Consider the following 17,972-nt stretch of genomic DNA (forward strand, 5'->3'; position numbering starts at 1 on the left):
CGTTAAAAGCGCAGAGAGCATCATGAAGAACAAGGAACACACCAGGCAGGTCCGAGATACTGTTGTGAAGAAGTTTAAAGCCGGATTTGGATACAAAAATATTTCCCAAGCTTTAAACATCCCAAGGAGCACTGTGCAAGCGATAATATTGAAATGGAAGGAGTATCAGACCACTGCAAATCTACCAAGACCTGGCCGTCCCTCTAAACTTTCAGCTCATACAAGGAGAAGACTGATCAGAGATGCAGCCAAGAGGCCCATGATCACTCTGGATGAACTGCAGAGATCTACAGCTGAGGTGGGAGACTCTGTCCATAGGACAACAATCAGTCGTATATTGCACAAATCTGGCCTTTATGGAAGAGTGGCAAGAAGAAAGCCATTTCTTAAAGATATCCATAAAAAGTGTTGTTTAAAGTTTGCCACAAGCCACCTGGGAGACACATCAAATATGTGGAAGAAGGTGCTCTGGTCAGATGAAACCAAAATTGAACTTTTTGGCAACAATGCAAGACGTTATGTTTGGCGTAAAAGCAACACAGCTCATCACCCTGAACACACCATCCCCACTGTCAAACATGGTGGTGGCAGCGTCATGGTTTGGGCCTGCTTTTCTTCAGCAGGGACAGGGAAGATGGTTAAAATTGATGGGAAGATGGATGGAGCCAAATACGGGACCATTCTGGAAGAAAACCTGATGGAGTCTGCAAAAGACCTGAGACTGGGACGGAGATTTGTCTTCCAACAAGTCAATGATCCAAAACATAAAGCAAAATCTACAATGGAATGGTTCAAAAATAAACATATCCAGGTGTTAGAATGGCCAAGTCAAAGTCCAGACCTGAATCCAATCGAGAATCTGTGGAAAGAACTGAAAACTGCTGTTCACAAATGCTCTCCATCCAACCTCAGCTCGGGCTGTTTTGCAAGGAGGAATGGGAAAAAATGTCAGTCTTTCGATGTGCAAAACTGATAAGAGACATACCCCAAGCGATTTACAGCTATAATCGCAGCAAAAGGTGGCGCTACAAAGTATTAATTTAAGGGGGCTGAATAATTTTGCACGCCCAATTTTTCAGTTTTTGATTTGTTAAAACATTTGTAATATCCAATAAATGTCGTTCCACTTCATGATTGTGTCCCACTTGTTGTTGATTCTTCACAAAAAAATACAGTTTTATATCTTTATGTTTGAAGCCTGAAATGTGGCAAAAGGTCGCAAAGTTCAAGGGGGCCGAATACTTTCGCAAGGCACTGTAAATGGCTAGCTAGTAGTAGCCACTACCTTTCATCCCATAACCGCTAAAGGCTTGTGACGTTACTCGTCACTAGCCTTTAAAAGAGTCAAACCGATTCCGTTGAATACAGATATTAACTGCAATCAAAACATTACTAAATCGATATCTTACTTGAATGTGTCGGTACATCTTTTCCCCACGTCAGTCGTCGTACAAGGACACAGTAACACCACGTTTCCGCTAGTTTCTTTGGAGGATTTACTGACGCATATTGCCACATACTGGGCAGGAGTGTTAACTTGGAGAATAACCAAGCCAACACCAGCTACTGTATTCTGGGCTATAAAAGTACTGCCAAAAGTGGCTCAAGATTCAAACATTATATTAAGTATACATTCACTTTTTCAATTTTGAAACACTTTTCCAACCATTTTCAAATACAATTCTGGTTAACAACATGAGTTGTCCAGATATTATTTTATTTGTCAAGCAACAGGCGTATAATCTCCAGGTAACTCGTGCAAAACATATTTCACCAATTTGCAACAATCTTAGTAAGAAAATAAATAAGGATGTTTTTCCATAGAATAAAATGAATGCTAGACTGGTCCAATGTATGTCTGTGTTCTTGCCTACTTATTTGTAATGCTAAACATGTTTTACATAATGAATTTGCAAGAATGCAGAAAGACTGGCACCCAGGCTACATGGAGCTTTGGTCCCTGAAAACCTTGAAATGTACTATTTTCATTTGTGTTATGTTACTTAAACTTGACTCTGCATATTTTAGACAGCTGAACAGAACGACTATTTATACACTGAGAAAATGAGTTCTAAAGTACATTGAAAACATTGCAAGCCTTCCATAACGCTTGACCTGAAAATCTGTGCACATCCTTGTGCAATCTATAGAGACCTATCTGTAGTGTAAACAGACCAGAAATATGTTCCTCAAACTACTGTAATGTATGTAACAAGAACATACTTGTATGAATAAACAGCCTTGACTCAAAGCAATTCAACATTTAGCCTAATGGACTGTTCCGATTCGCTTGACCATCTTCAAACATTATTTTAAATAATTTATTCATATAGAACTAATAAACATCTATGACAGACACACACATATTTCTGAATTAAAACGGTACTATCTGCACATTGATGTAGCGTCATTACATTTCAACTTACTGTCAATACAACATCTTGACAGAAAAACCTACGTTAACTGCATAGCTTTCTGACCATGAAAAATAAATATGAGTGAACTCTCCCCTGACGTCTTTGCGCTTCCAATACTTGCACAGCACTTTTGACAAGCAGGCCATTCTTACACACAGTACACAAGCCAGACACAAGAGACCACCAGTGCTTGTAATTAGCCACTGGTTACGCCCATGCCTCTGCTAGCCAGCATGCAACATACATACAAGATGTCTTTAGTTAGGTATGTCAGCGGTGTTGTTGCGGCTGCCATATTTGTGGTGGATAATGAGGAGGACCACTCCCAGGAAGAAGCAGACAGAGCCCACAGTGATGTAAGCGATGCCCAGGAAAGGGTTCTTGCCCCCCATCCAGGAGATGGTGCTCAGGATCACACGCTTTCGGCCTTCAAAGCTACGAACAGGATAGTCTAGGATCAACTCATTAAGGAAGACTCAACAAATGCTCAACTTCAGACCCATTTAACATTTAAGTTACAAAATAACTCTAGCAAGAAGTATCTTAAAAGTGAGTGGCTCCTGATCCACGATTGGATCATTTATTTCTGAGGCTCAGACAGAAAAGATACAGTCATGGATCAGGAGCCACTGCCATCATAAAAACGTATCATACAATAACAATGTGGACTGGTATTATATAATTTGTAGTCTACTGAACACGGCCCAACATTGACCTGGTCTGTCTGACCTATTATGACAATAACTGATTTGAACATTCCTATTACATCAGAACATACGCTATCATTCTACCACCCCAAACTCCCTGTACAGCTGTATCATTTGAACAGCTGTTAGTGAAAGGATACTGTAGGTGACTTCCAGGGTGTAGTTGCCACGGGGAAGTGTCGGCGTCATGTTGTTCTTCTTTTGGATAATACGGTACAGCTTACGGAAAGTGGGGAGGGCAGCTGTACGCATCCACACAATGAAGTCCTCATTGATGAAGCCGTTATTCTCAGCATCTGTGTCTAGTTCATAGACAGGCTTGCGCCAGTTGATCGGCTTGGTTGTACCTGGGTGAGGAAATGATAGTGAGATTCCTAGGTAAAAGACAGTGAGATTCCTAGTAAAAAATGTTTGACTCATCTTCAATAGTAACAATTCTGCTGAGTGCTTGCTCACCTTGAAAAGCACTTGTGAGGTTGGGGTTGCCTCCAGGATTCCTGAACTTCACATGCTTATCTGTCCACCAAGCGATCCCCTTCTTCATCAGAGGAATTTGGATTCTTGTGCCATTAGGGTCAATGTAATACAGATCCAAAGTGTCTGAGGAAAGAGATCATGAATAAACAGAGCTGCTCTTATTGCAACTCTAGTAATGCTGGTCTAAGAAGGACATAACGGTCTTACCATTAAACATGCTGTTGGCGATTGCACCACAGGGAGCAATTGGCATTTTTTCATTGCGAGCATAGGGCTCACACTCTTTACTGGGGTTCTGTGGACATTGCAAGCAGACATGTAATGTTAGATCATTGCACAGAACATCTTGTCAATTTGATGGAAATGTCAGATAACTAAAGATGTAAAAAAGTCATTGCAGAGATTCAGGAATGCAGTGTGAAAACAGGTACCCTGTTTTAAAGGCATAATATGTACCATTAGAGAGGTGGTGTCACCATTCAGTTGACTGTCATCCCTGGACTTGACATAGCGCCTGTGATTTTGGTAGAAGTTGGACAGGCCATAATACATGAATACGTTGCTCTGTTGAGACAAAATGATATTCAGTTGGTAGGAATAGTAACCGGAAAAGGTTGGTAACCACTGATGTAGTGTATAGGTTGCTATTTGAGAGGCAGACATCATGCTTCATACTTACTTCAAAGGGCTGTTCCAGAGAGAAGGGCAGTGCACAGGTACATGGTCTTGTGCTGTTCCAACTAAAGCTCTGGGAGCAGTTGAAGCATGGGCTGGACATGTCAGTCCCAGTATAATCAATCTGTAATGACATGTGTACATCAAAACAGCATTTCCAAATGGCTGGAAATCTGCTGCCTAGCATTATTTCAAATGTATTTATTTATTTAACAGGCAAGTCAGTTAAGAAAAAAATCTTATTTACAATGATGGCCTACTAATCCACAAATGGTGCACCTGTGACCTGACATCAAATACAGTACATTAACAAGTAGATTCCGAGCCTACAGTTACACTTGTTTACAGTGAGATGCACTGGGGTCTGAACACAATCATGGTTAGATTAAGACACCACGGCCAATAAGCTCCTTTGTTATTCAACGTGACATGCCAATTCATAATGGCTGATATGGCTACTGCTAGCTAGCATGAAGACAAAAGGGGCAGTTTTTCAATCTTCGATGTATCCGTTTGAATATAGGTACAATTTGGAATACAGTGGCACATCCCTTCTGACGCAAGTGCAGCGAAGAGAGAACAAGCGTAAAGCGGTAGGGTCAGAATCTGTTGGCTACAAATACATAAACCATGGTCTAATTAAGCAATAAGGCACGAGGGGGTGTGGTATTTGGAAAATATAACAAACGCTAAGGGCTGTTCTTACACGCAATGCGGAGTGCCTGGATACAGCCCATAGCCGTGGTACTGTAAGCACAACCCCGAGGTGCCTTATTGCTATTATAAACTGCTTACAATTGTAATTAAACTAGTAAAAATAAATGTCATACCCGTGCTATATGGTCTCATATACCACGGCATACAGCCAATCAGCATTCAGTTTCTAATGGCCTTTTTTGTTTGCGTTTAGGCTATATTTTCTGTTGATACCGATCATCATGAGAAACAACATTGGTGGGAGTACATATACAAGCAAATAGTGATTTTGAGGCCCATGGAAGTGGCGGGATCAGGCTTCCCCATACACCTGTCCCATCCTCCTCCCTAGTACTAAATGTGCCCCCTCCCTAGTGATACTGGTGCCTCCTTTCTCTTGGACTTATTGAGTATGGCAGACAGCTAGCTAAGGATCCCGGATAGCACGGGCCTTACCTCGAACTCCTTGATGTTGTTGGACGTGACGTAGAGGCCGATACCAATGGGGATGAAGATAAGCCCGATAACGAAGAAAGCTGGAAGAACTGTGCCAGCTGTCAGGATGGGTTGCCAAGCAGGTAATCGTTGTTGTTTAAAAGCTGTGTTATCGGGCTTTTTATTCTGGATGGTCCCACCACCAGGTACGGTGACGTGACCGTCTTCCTTCGCGTTGTAGCTCGACGCCATCATGGCTTCACTCAGAACGGTTCTGTTCTAAAATAAAACAACCAGTAGCAGCTATTATAGCGAGACTCGCTGAAGAAGCTAACAATTTAGCTGAGACAAGTATGATAATGCTCTGATACATAAGGTATAACTGTGGTCGCTTTCTATAGGTTATTTCGCAAGATAACTCATTTTAATGAAATATAGCTACCGCAGCGTTACGAACAGCCAAGTCAGGAAGTTTTTTTGGTTTTCTTTTAACCTACGTCATGACGTCATCAAATATGATGAACGTTTCACCAGTGACAAAACCTAATTTTCATTCAAAATATCATTTTAATTCTAATTATTTTCTAATGTAAAAAAATATGTTTTTGTTTTTCCCAGTAAATTGATGTTGAACATTCTCGTGACCTGAATTGACCAAAACCATGTTCTTGATTTGTCTACTTGGAGATCAAATGATGAATCCTCATATAATGACAAACATCTGTTTGAATATTCAGATTTATTGAGGCAAATAAATAACCAGCTGATATAGCATACATGGGTCATCCTTGGACAACTGTGCCTGATTACCTGGATTGATATCATAAATTACCTTTTCAGGGCATATTATCTAGACTGTGTGCATGCTATAAAATGCACACAATGCTCTGTATGTTGTCCATAAAGTTCAGCATATAGCCATGGTCAACTGATGGTGTCTGGTAGCATGTTTTTATCTGCTTTATAGTAATGCATAGCCTATTAATCCAATCCTAGTCTCTTAATAATACAAATCATTTGGTGGGTGCTTATATTTGTCCTATTTCACACATGTACACGTGTGTATTAATATGTATGTGTGAATTGGAATTGTGTTTTTTGCATATCCCAACTCTCCCTGAAACACCCTCGGAGAGTTGGGTCAAGGCCAGGGTCTGTTTTCACAGACGTAGTGCGCCATGAGTCTGGCAAACCGAGACTGATTCTAGCAAGTGATGATCTCATCATATAGGTCAGTCTACCATAGACAATGTTAGGGTAGGTGGTGTTTTTCTTCTTTTTTGATATCTAAAATCATGCTTCTAAGAATTTAAATAAAACACAGTGCACTCCTGATCTGAGGTTAAACATTTGATCATCTTGAAGTGGATTTTCTATAGGTTTTCCTCATATACACAAAATAGTGGGAATAAACATATTACTGTATACATTTGGTGTGACCAGTATTGTGTTTCTATCCCACATACAGTATATGGTGTACACTGAACAAAAATATAAATGCAACATGCAACAATTTAAAAGATCTACAGTTCACATAAGGAAATCAGTCAGTTGAAATGAATTCATTAGGCCCTATTAATCTATGGATTTCACATGACTGGGAATACAGATATGCATCTGTTGGTCACAGATACCTTTTAAAAAACGGTGTGACCATCATTTGCCTGATGCAGCACGACACATCTCCTTCGCATAGAGTTGATCAGAATGTTGATTGTGGTCTGTGGAATGTTGTCCCACTCCTCTTCAATGGCTGTGCAAAGTTGCTGGATATTGGCGGGAACTGGAACATGCTGTCATACCCGTTACTTATGAGAATCCCATTGGTGACATGTCTGGTGAGTATACAGGCCATGGAAGAACTGGGACATTTTCAGCTTCCAGGAATTGTGTACAGATCCTTGCGACATGGGGTGGTAGACAACGATGCCATACACGCAGTCTGCCATCTGCCCAGTACAGTTGAAACCGGGATTCATCCGTGAAGAGCACACTTGCCCAGCGTGCAAGTGGCCATCGAAGGTGAGCATTTGCCCACTGAAGTCGGTTACAACGCTGAACTGCAGTCAGATCAAGTCCCTGGTGAGGACGACGAGCATGCAGATGAGACGGTTTCTGACAGTTTGTGCAGAAATTCTTCGGTTGTGCAAACCCAATGTTTCATCAGCTGTCCGGGTGGCTTGTCTCAGACAATCCCGCAGGTGAAGAAGCTGGATGTGGAGGTCCTGGGCTGGCGTGGTTACATGTGGTCTGTGGTTGTGAGGCCGATTGGACGCACTGCCAAATTCTCTAAAACGACATTGGAGGCAGCTTATAGTAGGGAAACATAACATTAAATTCTCTAACAACAGCTCTGCTAGATGTTCCTGTAGTCAGCATTCCAATTGCATGCTCCCTCAACTTGAGACATCTGTGGCATTGGGTTGTGTGACAAAACTGCGCATTTTAGAGTAGCATGTTATTGTCCCCAGCACCAGGTGCACCTGTGTAATGATCATGCTGTTTAATCAGCTTCTTGATATGCCACACATATCAGGTGTATGGATTATCTTGGTGAAGGAGAGATATTCACTAACAGGGATGTAAACACATTAATGCACAACATTTGAGAGAAATAAGCTTTTTGTGCATATGGAACATTTCTGGGATCTTTTATTTCATTTCATGAAACATGGGACCAAAACATTACATGTTGCGTTCATATTTTTGTTCAGTATATTTCCCCAATTGCACATCATCCTGTTAAGTTGTTTCTCTAATTTGTTTTTATTCATCCATCTCTACACATAGTTATAATATAGTTTATGCAGCGTTTATAGTATATATCATGTTTAGCGTCTGTGTACATACTGTCTTCCCTTGACCAGCACAAAAACATCCTGTGGTGTTCTGCATTAGCATCGAATAACCCCCGTGATATGTAACTTTTCAGGGAAGTTAGGAACAAATATACACAGGCAGTTAGGAGCGCTAAGGCTAGCTTTTTCAAAAAGAAATTTGCATCGTGTAGTACAAACTCAAAAAAGGTATGGGACACTGTAAAGTCCATGGAGAATAAGAGCACCTCCTCCCAGCTGCCCACTGCTCTCAGGCTAGGAAACACTGTTACAGCCGATAAATCCACTATAATTGAGAATTTCAATAAGCATTTCTCTACGGCTGGCCATGCTTTCCACCTGGCTACCCCTACCCCGGTCAACTGCCCGGCACTCTTCACAGAAACCCGCCCAAGCCCCCACTATTTCTCCTTCACCCAAATCCAGATAGCTGATGTTCTGAAAGAGCTGCAAAATCTGGACCCCTACAAATCAGCCGGGCTAGACAATCTGGACCCTCTCTTTCTAAAATTATCTGCTGAGATTGTTGCAACCCCTATTACTAGCCTGTTCAACCTCTCTTTCGTATTGTCTGAGATTCCCAAAGATTGGAAAGCTGCCACGGTCATCCCCCTCTTCAAAGGGAGTGACACTCTAGACCCAAACTGCTACTGGCTTACATCTATCCTACCCTGTCTTTCTAAGGTCTTCGAAAGCCAAGTTAACAAAAAGATTACCGACCATTTCGAATCCCACCGTACCTTCTCCGCTATGCAGTCTGGTTTTAGAGTTGGTTATGGGTGCACCTCAGCCACGTTCAAGGTCCTAAACGATATCATAACTGCCATCGATAAGAGACAATACTGTGCAGCTGTATTCATTGACCTGGCCAAGGCTTTCGACTCTGTCAATCACCACATTCTTATTGGCAGACTCGACAGCCTTGGTTTCTCAAATGATTGCCTCGCCTGGTTTACCAACTACTTCTCTTACAGAGTTCAGTGTGTCAAATCGGAGGGCCTGTTGTCCGGACCTCTGGCAGTCTCTATGGGGGTGCCACAGGGTTCAATTCTCGGACCGACTCTTTTCTCTGCATACATCAATGATGTCGCTCTTGCTGCTGGTGATTCTCTGATCCACCTCTACGCAGACAACACCATTCTGTATACTTCTGGCCCTTCTTTGAACACTGTTTTAACTAACCTCCAGACGAGCTTCTATATCATGCAACTCTCCTTCCATGGCCTCCAACTGCTCTTAAATGCAAGTAAAACTAAATGCATGCTATTCAATAGATCACTGCCCGCATCTGCCCGCCTGTCCAGCATCACTACTCTAGACGGCTCTGACTTAGAATACGTGGACATCTACAAATACCTAGGTGTCTGGTTAGACTGTAAACTCTCCTTCCAGACTCACATTAAGCATCTCCAATCCAAAATTAAATCTAGAATCGGCTTCCTATATCGCAACAAAGCATCCTTCACTCATGCTGCCAAACATACCCTCATAAACTGACCATCCTACCGATCCTCGACTTTGGCGATGTCATCTATAAAATAGCCTCCAACACTCTACTCAACAAATTGGATGCAGTCTATCACAGTGCCATCCGTTTTGTCACCAAAGCCCCATTTACTACCCACCACTGCGACCTGTACGCTCTCGTTGGCTGGCCCTCGCTTCATACTCGTCGCCAAACCCACTGGCTACAGGTTATCTACAAGTCTCTGCTAGGTAAAGCCCCACCTTATCTCAGCTCAGTGGTCACCATAGCAGCACCCACTCGTAGCACGCTCTCCAGCAGGTATATCTCACTGGTCACCCCCAAAGCCAATTCCTCCTTTGGTCGCCTTTTCTTCCAGTTCTCTGCTGCCAATGACTGGAACGAACTGCAAAAATCACTGAAACTGGAGACTCATATCTCCCTCACTAGCTTTAAGAACCAGCTGCCAGAGCAGCTCACAGATCACTGCACCTGTACATAGCCAATCTGTAAACAGCCCATCTATCTACCTCATCCCCATACTGTATTTATTTATTTATCTTGCTCCTTTGCACCCCAGTATCTCTACTTGCACATTCATCTTCTGCACATCTACCATTCCAGTGTTTAATTGCTATATTACTTCGCCACCATGGCCTATTTATTGCCTTACCTCCCTTATCTCACCTCGTTTGCACTCACTGTATTTAGACTTTTTGTTTTCTTTTTTCTACTGTATTATTGACTGTATGTTTTGTTTATTCCATGTGTAACTCTGTGTTGTTGTATGTGTCGAATTGCTATGCTTTATCTTGGCAGTTGCTATGCTTTATCTTATCCAGGTCGCAGTTGCAAATGAGAACTTGTTCTCAACTAGCCTACCTGGTCAAATAAAGGTGAAATAAAATTTTAAAAATGAAATACTGTATGTGGATTGTGTAAATTCTGCGTCTGTATATTGGGGCGGCAGGTAGCCTAGTGGTTAGAGCGTTGGGCCAGTAACCGAAAAAATAAACGACAACCTCTGTCGTTCTGCCCCTGAACAAGGCAGTTAACCCACAGTTCGTAGGCCGTCATTGTAAATAGTAATTTGTTCTTAACGGACTTGCCTACTTAAATAAAGGTTAAATATATATATATTTTTAAAATGTGTATATATTTTTTTTACAGTCTGTAACTCTGTAGCAGCACCATTTCACAGAGTCAAATTCCTGTACATGGAAATGTATTTGGCGAATAAAGCTGATACTTCTTTAGCACTGCTGCGAATATGTATCACCACCATCACAATAAAATGTCTTCTAGACAAATAACTGGCCCACTACCCCTCCTCTGGGATGTTAGTTTAGGCATTTTGGAGATTAACTTCTTACTCTTCTTTAGTCAATTTTAGCCATGTATCTTTCCTCACACACAAACCGCTGCAGAGTTAGCTCTGATCCAGGGTGGTACGTGTGGCTTGAGTCTACTTCAAGCCTTCCATTGAAGAAGGGTCAAGCAGCATGTAACACCCTGGACCAAAGCTACTGCAAAGTACACTTTTCATACCTCCTATACAACTCCATGTGGCCCTACTTCGCATTGTGGTGTAAGCCAGAATCCAGTGGTAATGCTATCAGAAAGCCCACAGAATTGAAAAGAGTGCCTTTTGAGGTGCTCCCAATGTTAGAAATCATCTCCATGACAGCCTGCTAAGTGCTGACTGTCTATTTGCTGATCAGTTGGCCGTATGGTTGCTGTGCAGGCCACTTGTCAGAGAAGGTGAAGGAAGTTCCACATCACTGTCTTGTCTGGGCTCAACTATCACATGGTGCACAACATTTCCTGTAGGGACAAGAAATCATTAAAAGAACAATGAGTAATACTGTGCCATTGTATCCTCACTCTGACCAACCAGTGAATACGGGCGGCATTACTCAAATCAAGGTACAGGTTGCATCCCAAATGGCACTCTAATCGCCTTTATAGTGTACTACCTTTGACCAAGGCACATAGGGTTATATAGTGCACTATATAGGGAATAGGGTGCCATATGGGACACAGAGATTAGAGTCCTCTAATAACCTACTGATACTATTATTTCAAGGTTAACTTTATACAGTGCCTTGCAAAAATATTCAGCCCCCTTGAACTTTGCGACCTTTTGCCACATTTCAGGCTTCAAACATAAAGATATAAAACTGTATTTTTTTGTGAAGAATCAACAACAAGTGGGACACAATCATGAAGTGGAACGACATTTATTGGATATTTCAAACTTTTTTAACAAATCAAAAACTGAAAAATTGGGCGTGCAAAATTATTCAGCCCCCTTAAGTTAATACTTTGTAGCGCCACCTTTTGCTGCGATTACAGCTGTAAGTCGCTTGGGGTATGTCTCTATCAGTTTTGCACATCGAGAGACTGAAATATTTTCCCATTCCTCCTTGCAAAACAGCTCGAGCTCAGTGAGGTTGGATGGAGAGCATTTGTGAACAGCAGTTTTCAGTTCTTTCCACAGATTCTCGATTGGATTCAGGTCTGGACTTTGACTTGGCCATTCTAACACCTGGATATGTTTATTTTTGAACCATTCCATTGTAGATTTTGCTTTATGTTTTGGATCATTGTCTTGTTGGAAGACAAATCTCCGTCCCAGTCTCAGGTCTTTTGCAGACTCCATCAGGTTTTCTTCCAGAATGGTCCTGTATTTGGCTCCATCCATCTTCCCATCAATTTTAACCATCTTCCCTGTCCCTGCTGAAGAAAAGCAGGCCCAAACCATGATGCTGCCACCACCATGTTTGACAGTGGGGATGGTGTGTTGCTTTTACGCCAAACATAACGTTTTGCATTGTTGCCAAAAAGTTCCATTTTGGTTTCATCTGACCAGAGCACCTTCTTCCACATGTTTGGTGTGTCTCCCAGGTGGCTTGTGGCAAACTTTAACCGACACTTTTTATGGATATCTTTAAGAAATGGCTTTCTTCTTGCCACTCTTCCATAAAGGCCAGATTTGTGCAATATACGACTGATTGTTGTCCTATGGACAGAGTCTCCCACCTCAGCTGTAGATCTCTGCAGTTCATCCAGAGTGATCATGGGCCTCTTTGCTGCATCTCGGATCAGTCTTCTCCTTGTATGAGCTGAAAGTTTAGAGGGACGGCCAGGTCTTGGTAGATTTGCAGTGGTCTGATACTCCTTCCATTTCAATATTATTGCTTGCACAGTGCTCCTTGGGATGTTTAAAGCTTGGGAAATCTTTTTGTATCCAAATCCGGCTTTAAACTTCTTCACAACAGTATCTCGGACCTGCCTGGTGTGTTCCTTGTTCTTCATGATGCTCTCTGCGCTTTTAACGGACCTCTGAGACTATCACAGTGCAGGTGCATTTATACGGAGACTTGATTACACACAGGTGGATTGTATTTATCATCATTAGTCATTTAGGTCATCATTGGATCATTCAGAGATCCTCACTGAACTTCTGGAGAGAGTTTGCTGCACTGAAAGTAAAGGGGCTGAATAATTTTGCACGCCCAATTTTTCAGTTTTTGATTTGTTAAAAAAGTTTGAAATATCCAATAAATGTCGTTCCACTTCATGATTGTGTCCCACTTGTTGTTGATTCTTCACAAAAAAATACAGTTTTATATCTTTATGTTTGAAGCCTGAAATGTGGCAAAATGTCGCAAAGTTCAAGGGGGCCGAATACTTTCGCAAGGCACTGTATTTCTATAACACAGCATTTTGAAAACATGAATGATTCTTTGTGTTCAAAATTTGGTCATTAGAATCATCCATATACGCTTTATTCCACCAACATCTCAGTCAAATAACCCCAGGGAAGTGAAGGCAGTCAAACAACCCCAGGGAAGTGAAGGCAGTCAAACAACCCCAGGGAAGTGAAGGCAGTCAAACAACCCCAGGGAAGTGAAGGCAGTCAAAACAACCCCATGGAAGTGAAGGCAGTCAAACAACCCCATGGAAGTGAAGGCAGTCAAACAACCCCAGGGAAGTGAAGACAGTCAAACAACCCCAGGGAAGTGAAGGCAGTCAAAACAACCCCAGGGAAGTGAAGGCAGTCAAACAACCCCATGGAAGTGAAGACAGTCAAACAACCCCAGGGAAGTGAAGGCAGTCAAACAACCCCATGGAAGTGAAGGCAGTCAAACAACCCCAGGGAAGTGAAGGCAGTCAAACAACCCCATGGAAGTGAAGGCAGTCAAACAACCCCAGGGAAGTGTGAAGGCAGTCAAAACAACCCCAGGGAAGTGTGAAGGCAGTCAAAACAACCCCAGGGAAGTGAAGGCAGGCGACAATATGCAGGATCAGGATGCATCTGAGATTCAGCTATCTCATGTTTACTGTCCCAGGCCTAGTTTCCAGATGCTTCTCTTCACAGGCAGACCCTATATTAACCCACCATCACCTTCTCTTCTCTATGGATGCGTCCCAAATGGCATCCCATTTCCTATATAGTGCACTACTTTTGACCAGGGCCCATAGGAGTCTGGTCAAAAACCGTGTACTACGTATATAGGGAGTAGGATGCCATTTGGGACGCATTCTGTTTCCATTGGGTCTGGTACCCTTCTCCCTACTGAATATTCAGGTATGCCCTCCCATGCACCATAACATCAGCAAGTTTTTTTCTTCTTTTGCTTCATTCCACTTACATAAACCTTTGTTCATCTGCTCATCAAATCAAATTGTATTGGTCACATGCACATATTTAGCAGATTTTATTGAGGGTGTAGCGAAATGTTTGTAAAGGATTAGGATAGGAGGTTGTGTTCTCTTGGGAGAAGTAGTATGTGGTTTTTGTTATCGCTTTATAGAGATGGAGTTTGCTTGTCAGAAATAAGTATGTCTTAATCGCTCTAGAGGGTATGTTTAATCAATTGGTGCATGGCTATGAGAGCGTCACCACCCTGTGTTGAATTTCCTCTCTGTCTGGGTCCAGACCTGTGGCCTGCATTCCCTCAGCACTTCCTTTTCACATCCTTGTTTAAGTACTTTTTGGAACAGGAGGAAATACAGTAGGCCTCGATGGTTGCTAGCCAAATGTAGTGGACCTTACTGTAAGTTCATAGTCCAAGTAAATGTAGGCTACATTAATTATTTACCATAGAAATAACATTACATTTAGTCATCAGATCAGAAGGACGGCTTCATTCTTTTTTACTCTCCAATTTAGCATTTTCAGATTGAGCTGTTCATATTTCGCCAGATGAGGGAACCATAGACCATCATCAGAACATCATATCATCTTGAGACAGGCTACATAGGGACAAATGCTGGAAGCCAAAGTATGATAATGCAATGCACCTGACTCAAACTTGACTTGATAATTCAATGACAAGGCTGCACCTTACGGTCTGGGTGCTCTTGAAGCAGTAAACATAAATGTAAGAATGAAAACTATTTTGTGCAGAGATGTAGAATGTCCTCCACGTCGTCTGCGATCTAGCCCTGAGACAATACGGTACACAACACATTTCCCCTCCCTCCAGAAAGAGATATACATCAGGACTAGATCATATCAAGAACCTGGGCCAAAGCATTACCTGTTTCTTCCTGTTTTCACTCTTGGTCTCTCACCCTCACTGTGGGTGTATCCCAAATAGCTCGCAGTTCCCTTGTCAATACTTCAACGTTAAGGTACTTGGCAACCTATTCTCTATATAGTGCGCTACTTTTGACCAGAGCCCTTTGGCAGTGCTTAATTTGAGTCGATCCTGGCGGAAAACGATCCCGCACCTCTCAGTTTTGGACTGTTTAATTCCTGTGTTGTGCCTGAAAATCTCCCCCCTGCCAATATGACACACATACATTAATTATTACGTTTGGTTGGATTCTGGCCGGGGAGAGATTTTCCCAGATCTGGGACCTCTCCTGGCATGAAAAATAATTGTCACTGTTTGCAATGTACAAACAACAAAAAAAGCTATCAGTGTTAGAGTTGCCACCTCTGTAAGTATCCTGCCCCCTAAAAAACCATAATGTAAAAACGTGATGTACTAAGAACCGTTTTGTGTTGGTTTTATGGTTTGCGCAACAGTATAGCCTAGAGACTGACCAATGCGTGGCCGTTGCTGTGGGGAGAGAGACGAGCCTGAGTCTCTCTGTGAGATTCACAGAATTGAAAGGAAGTCATTCCGAATACTACACCAGGAGAAGGCCTATAATTTAGCCTAGCTGTGGACTGTGTGTAGCCCAATCATAAGGCATAGCCTACAGTCGGGACCAAAGCAGCAGCTATTCTTCCTGGGGTCCAGCAAAATTAAGGCAGTTTATACAATTTTAAAACATTACAATACATTCACAGATTTCACAACACACTGTGTGTCCTCAGGCCCCTACTCCACCACTACCACATATCTACATTACTAAATCCATGTGTATGTATAGTGTGTGTGTTATCGTATGTGTGTGTGCATGTGTCTGTGCCAATTTTTGTTGCTTCACAGTCCCCGTTGTTCCATAAGGTGTTTTTTATCTGTTTTTTAAATCTAATTTTACTGCTTGCGTCAGTTACTTGATGTGGAATAGAGTTCCATGTAGTCATGGCTCTATGTAGTACTGTGCGCCTCCCATAGTCTATTCTGGACTTGAGGACTGTGAAGAGACCTCTTGTGGCATGTCTTGAGGGGTGTACATGGTTGTCCGAGCTGTGTCAGTAGTTTAGACAGACAGCTCGGTGCATTCAACATGTCAATACCTCCTCATAAATAAAAGTAGTGATGAAGTCAATCTCTCCTCCACTTTGAGCCAGGAGAGAATGACATGCATATTATTAATATTAGCTCTCTATGTACATCCAAGGGCCAGCCGTGCTGCCCTGTTCTGAGCCAATTGCAATTTTCCTAAGTCCTTTTTTGTGGCACCTGACCACACGACTGAACAGTAGTCAAGATAAGACAAAACTAGGGCCTATAGGACCTGCTTGTTGTTAGTAATGTTAAGAAGGCAGAGCATTGCTTTATTATAGACAGACTTCTCCCCATCGTAGCCAATACTGCATCAATATGTTTTGACCATGACAGTTTACAATCTAGTGTTACTCCAAGCAGTTTAGTCATCTCAACTTGCTCAATTTCCACATTATTTATTACACGATTTAGTTGAGGTTTAGGGTTTAGTGAGTGTTTTGTTCCAAATACAATGCTTTTAGTTTTAGAAATATTTAGGGCTAACTTATTCCTTGCCACCCACGCTGACACTAACTGCAGTTCTTTGTTGCGTGTTGTAGTCATTTCAGTTGCTGTAGTAGCTGAAGCGTATAGTGTTGAGTCATCCGCATACATAGAAACTCGGGCTTTAGTCAAAGTCAGTGGCATGTCATTAGTAAAAATTGAAAAAGCAAGGGGCCTAAATGGCTAACCTGGAGAATTCCTGATTCTAACTGGATTATATTTGATAGGCTTCCATTAAAGAACACCCTCTGTGTTCTGTTAGACAAGTAACTCTTTATCCACATTATAACAAGGGGTGTAAAGCCATAACACAAGTTTTTCCAGCAGCAGACTATGATCGATAATGTCAAAAGCTGCACTGAAGTCTAACAAGACAGCCCCCACAATAATTGTATCAACAAGTGGTTCCTTTTCAGCAATTAAACCATGAAGGCCACTCAGTCTCCTCTGAACAGTAGATGTTGAGATGTGTCTGTTATTTGAACTCTGTGAAGCATTTATCTGGGCTGCAATCGGAGGTGCCGATTTCTGAGGCTGGTAACTCTCTAATGAACTTATCCTCTGCAGCAGAGGTATTTGAGCTTATTTGAGCTCTTCTTGAGCTTGGTCTTTTACCAAATAGGGCCATATTCCGTATACCACCCCTACCTTGTCACAGCACAACTGATTGGCTCAAACGCATTAAGAACGATAGAAATTCCACAAATTAACTTTTAACAAGGCACACCTGTTAATTGAAATACATTCCAGGTGACTACCTCATGAAGCTGGTTGAGAGAATACCAAGAGTGTGCAAAGCTGTCATCAAGGCAAAGGATGGCTACTTGGAAGAATCTCAAATATATTTATTTTTTGTTTTGTTTAACACTTTTTTGGATACTACATCATTCTATATGTGTTATTTCATAGTTTTGATGTCTTTACTATTATTCTACAATGTAGAAACTAGTAAAAAATAAAAACTCTTGAATGAGAAGAGGTGTCCAAACTTTTGACTGGTACTGTATGTATTTTTTTAACTGACAATTAAAATCAATCAATTCAAGCGGTGCAGCGGTTAATTGATGAATGGAAAGAGACCTCTG

The 17,972-nt window shown here is 41.9% G+C and overlaps 1 protein-coding gene across 1 annotated transcript; it reads right to left on the reverse strand.

The window, feature by feature from the left end:
* Nucleotides 1-1,668: 1,668 nt before the first annotated feature.
* LOC110529472 (cell cycle control protein 50A) lies at nt 1,669-5,901 on the reverse strand. Its single transcript, XM_021611654.2, has 7 exons — nt 5,429-5,901; nt 4,281-4,400; nt 4,058-4,165; nt 3,809-3,896; nt 3,581-3,724; nt 3,265-3,471; nt 1,669-2,868 (listed from the first exon to the last, which is right to left on the reverse strand). The coding sequence occupies exons 1-7, from the start codon at nt 5,660-5,662 to the stop codon at nt 2,675-2,677; spliced, it is 1,095 nt and encodes a 364-aa protein (XP_021467329.1). The 5' UTR covers nt 5,663-5,901; the 3' UTR covers nt 1,669-2,674.
* Between the last annotated feature and the right edge of the window lie 12,071 nt (nt 5,902-17,972).

The sequence above is a fragment of the Oncorhynchus mykiss genome, chromosome 8 (assembly GCF_013265735.2).
Source record: "Oncorhynchus mykiss isolate Arlee chromosome 8, USDA_OmykA_1.1, whole genome shotgun sequence".
Lineage (NCBI taxonomy): Eukaryota > Metazoa > Chordata > Actinopteri > Salmoniformes > Salmonidae > Oncorhynchus > Oncorhynchus mykiss.

Excerpts from the sequence above, each read along its gene's own strand:
- LOC110529472 (XM_021611654.2), bottom strand. The coding sequence starts at position 5,662 with ATGATGGCGTCGAGCTACAACGCGAAGGAAGACGGTCACGTCACCGTA. Across the intron at positions 4,401-5,428 it reads ACAACATCAAGGAGTTCGAG|ATTGATTATACTGGGACTGA; the intron begins GTAAGGCCCGTG and ends ATGTCATTACAG. Across the intron at positions 3,725-3,808 it reads CGCCAACAGCATGTTTAATG|ACACTTTGGATCTGTATTAC; the intron begins GTAAGACCGTTA and ends CTCTTTCCTCAG.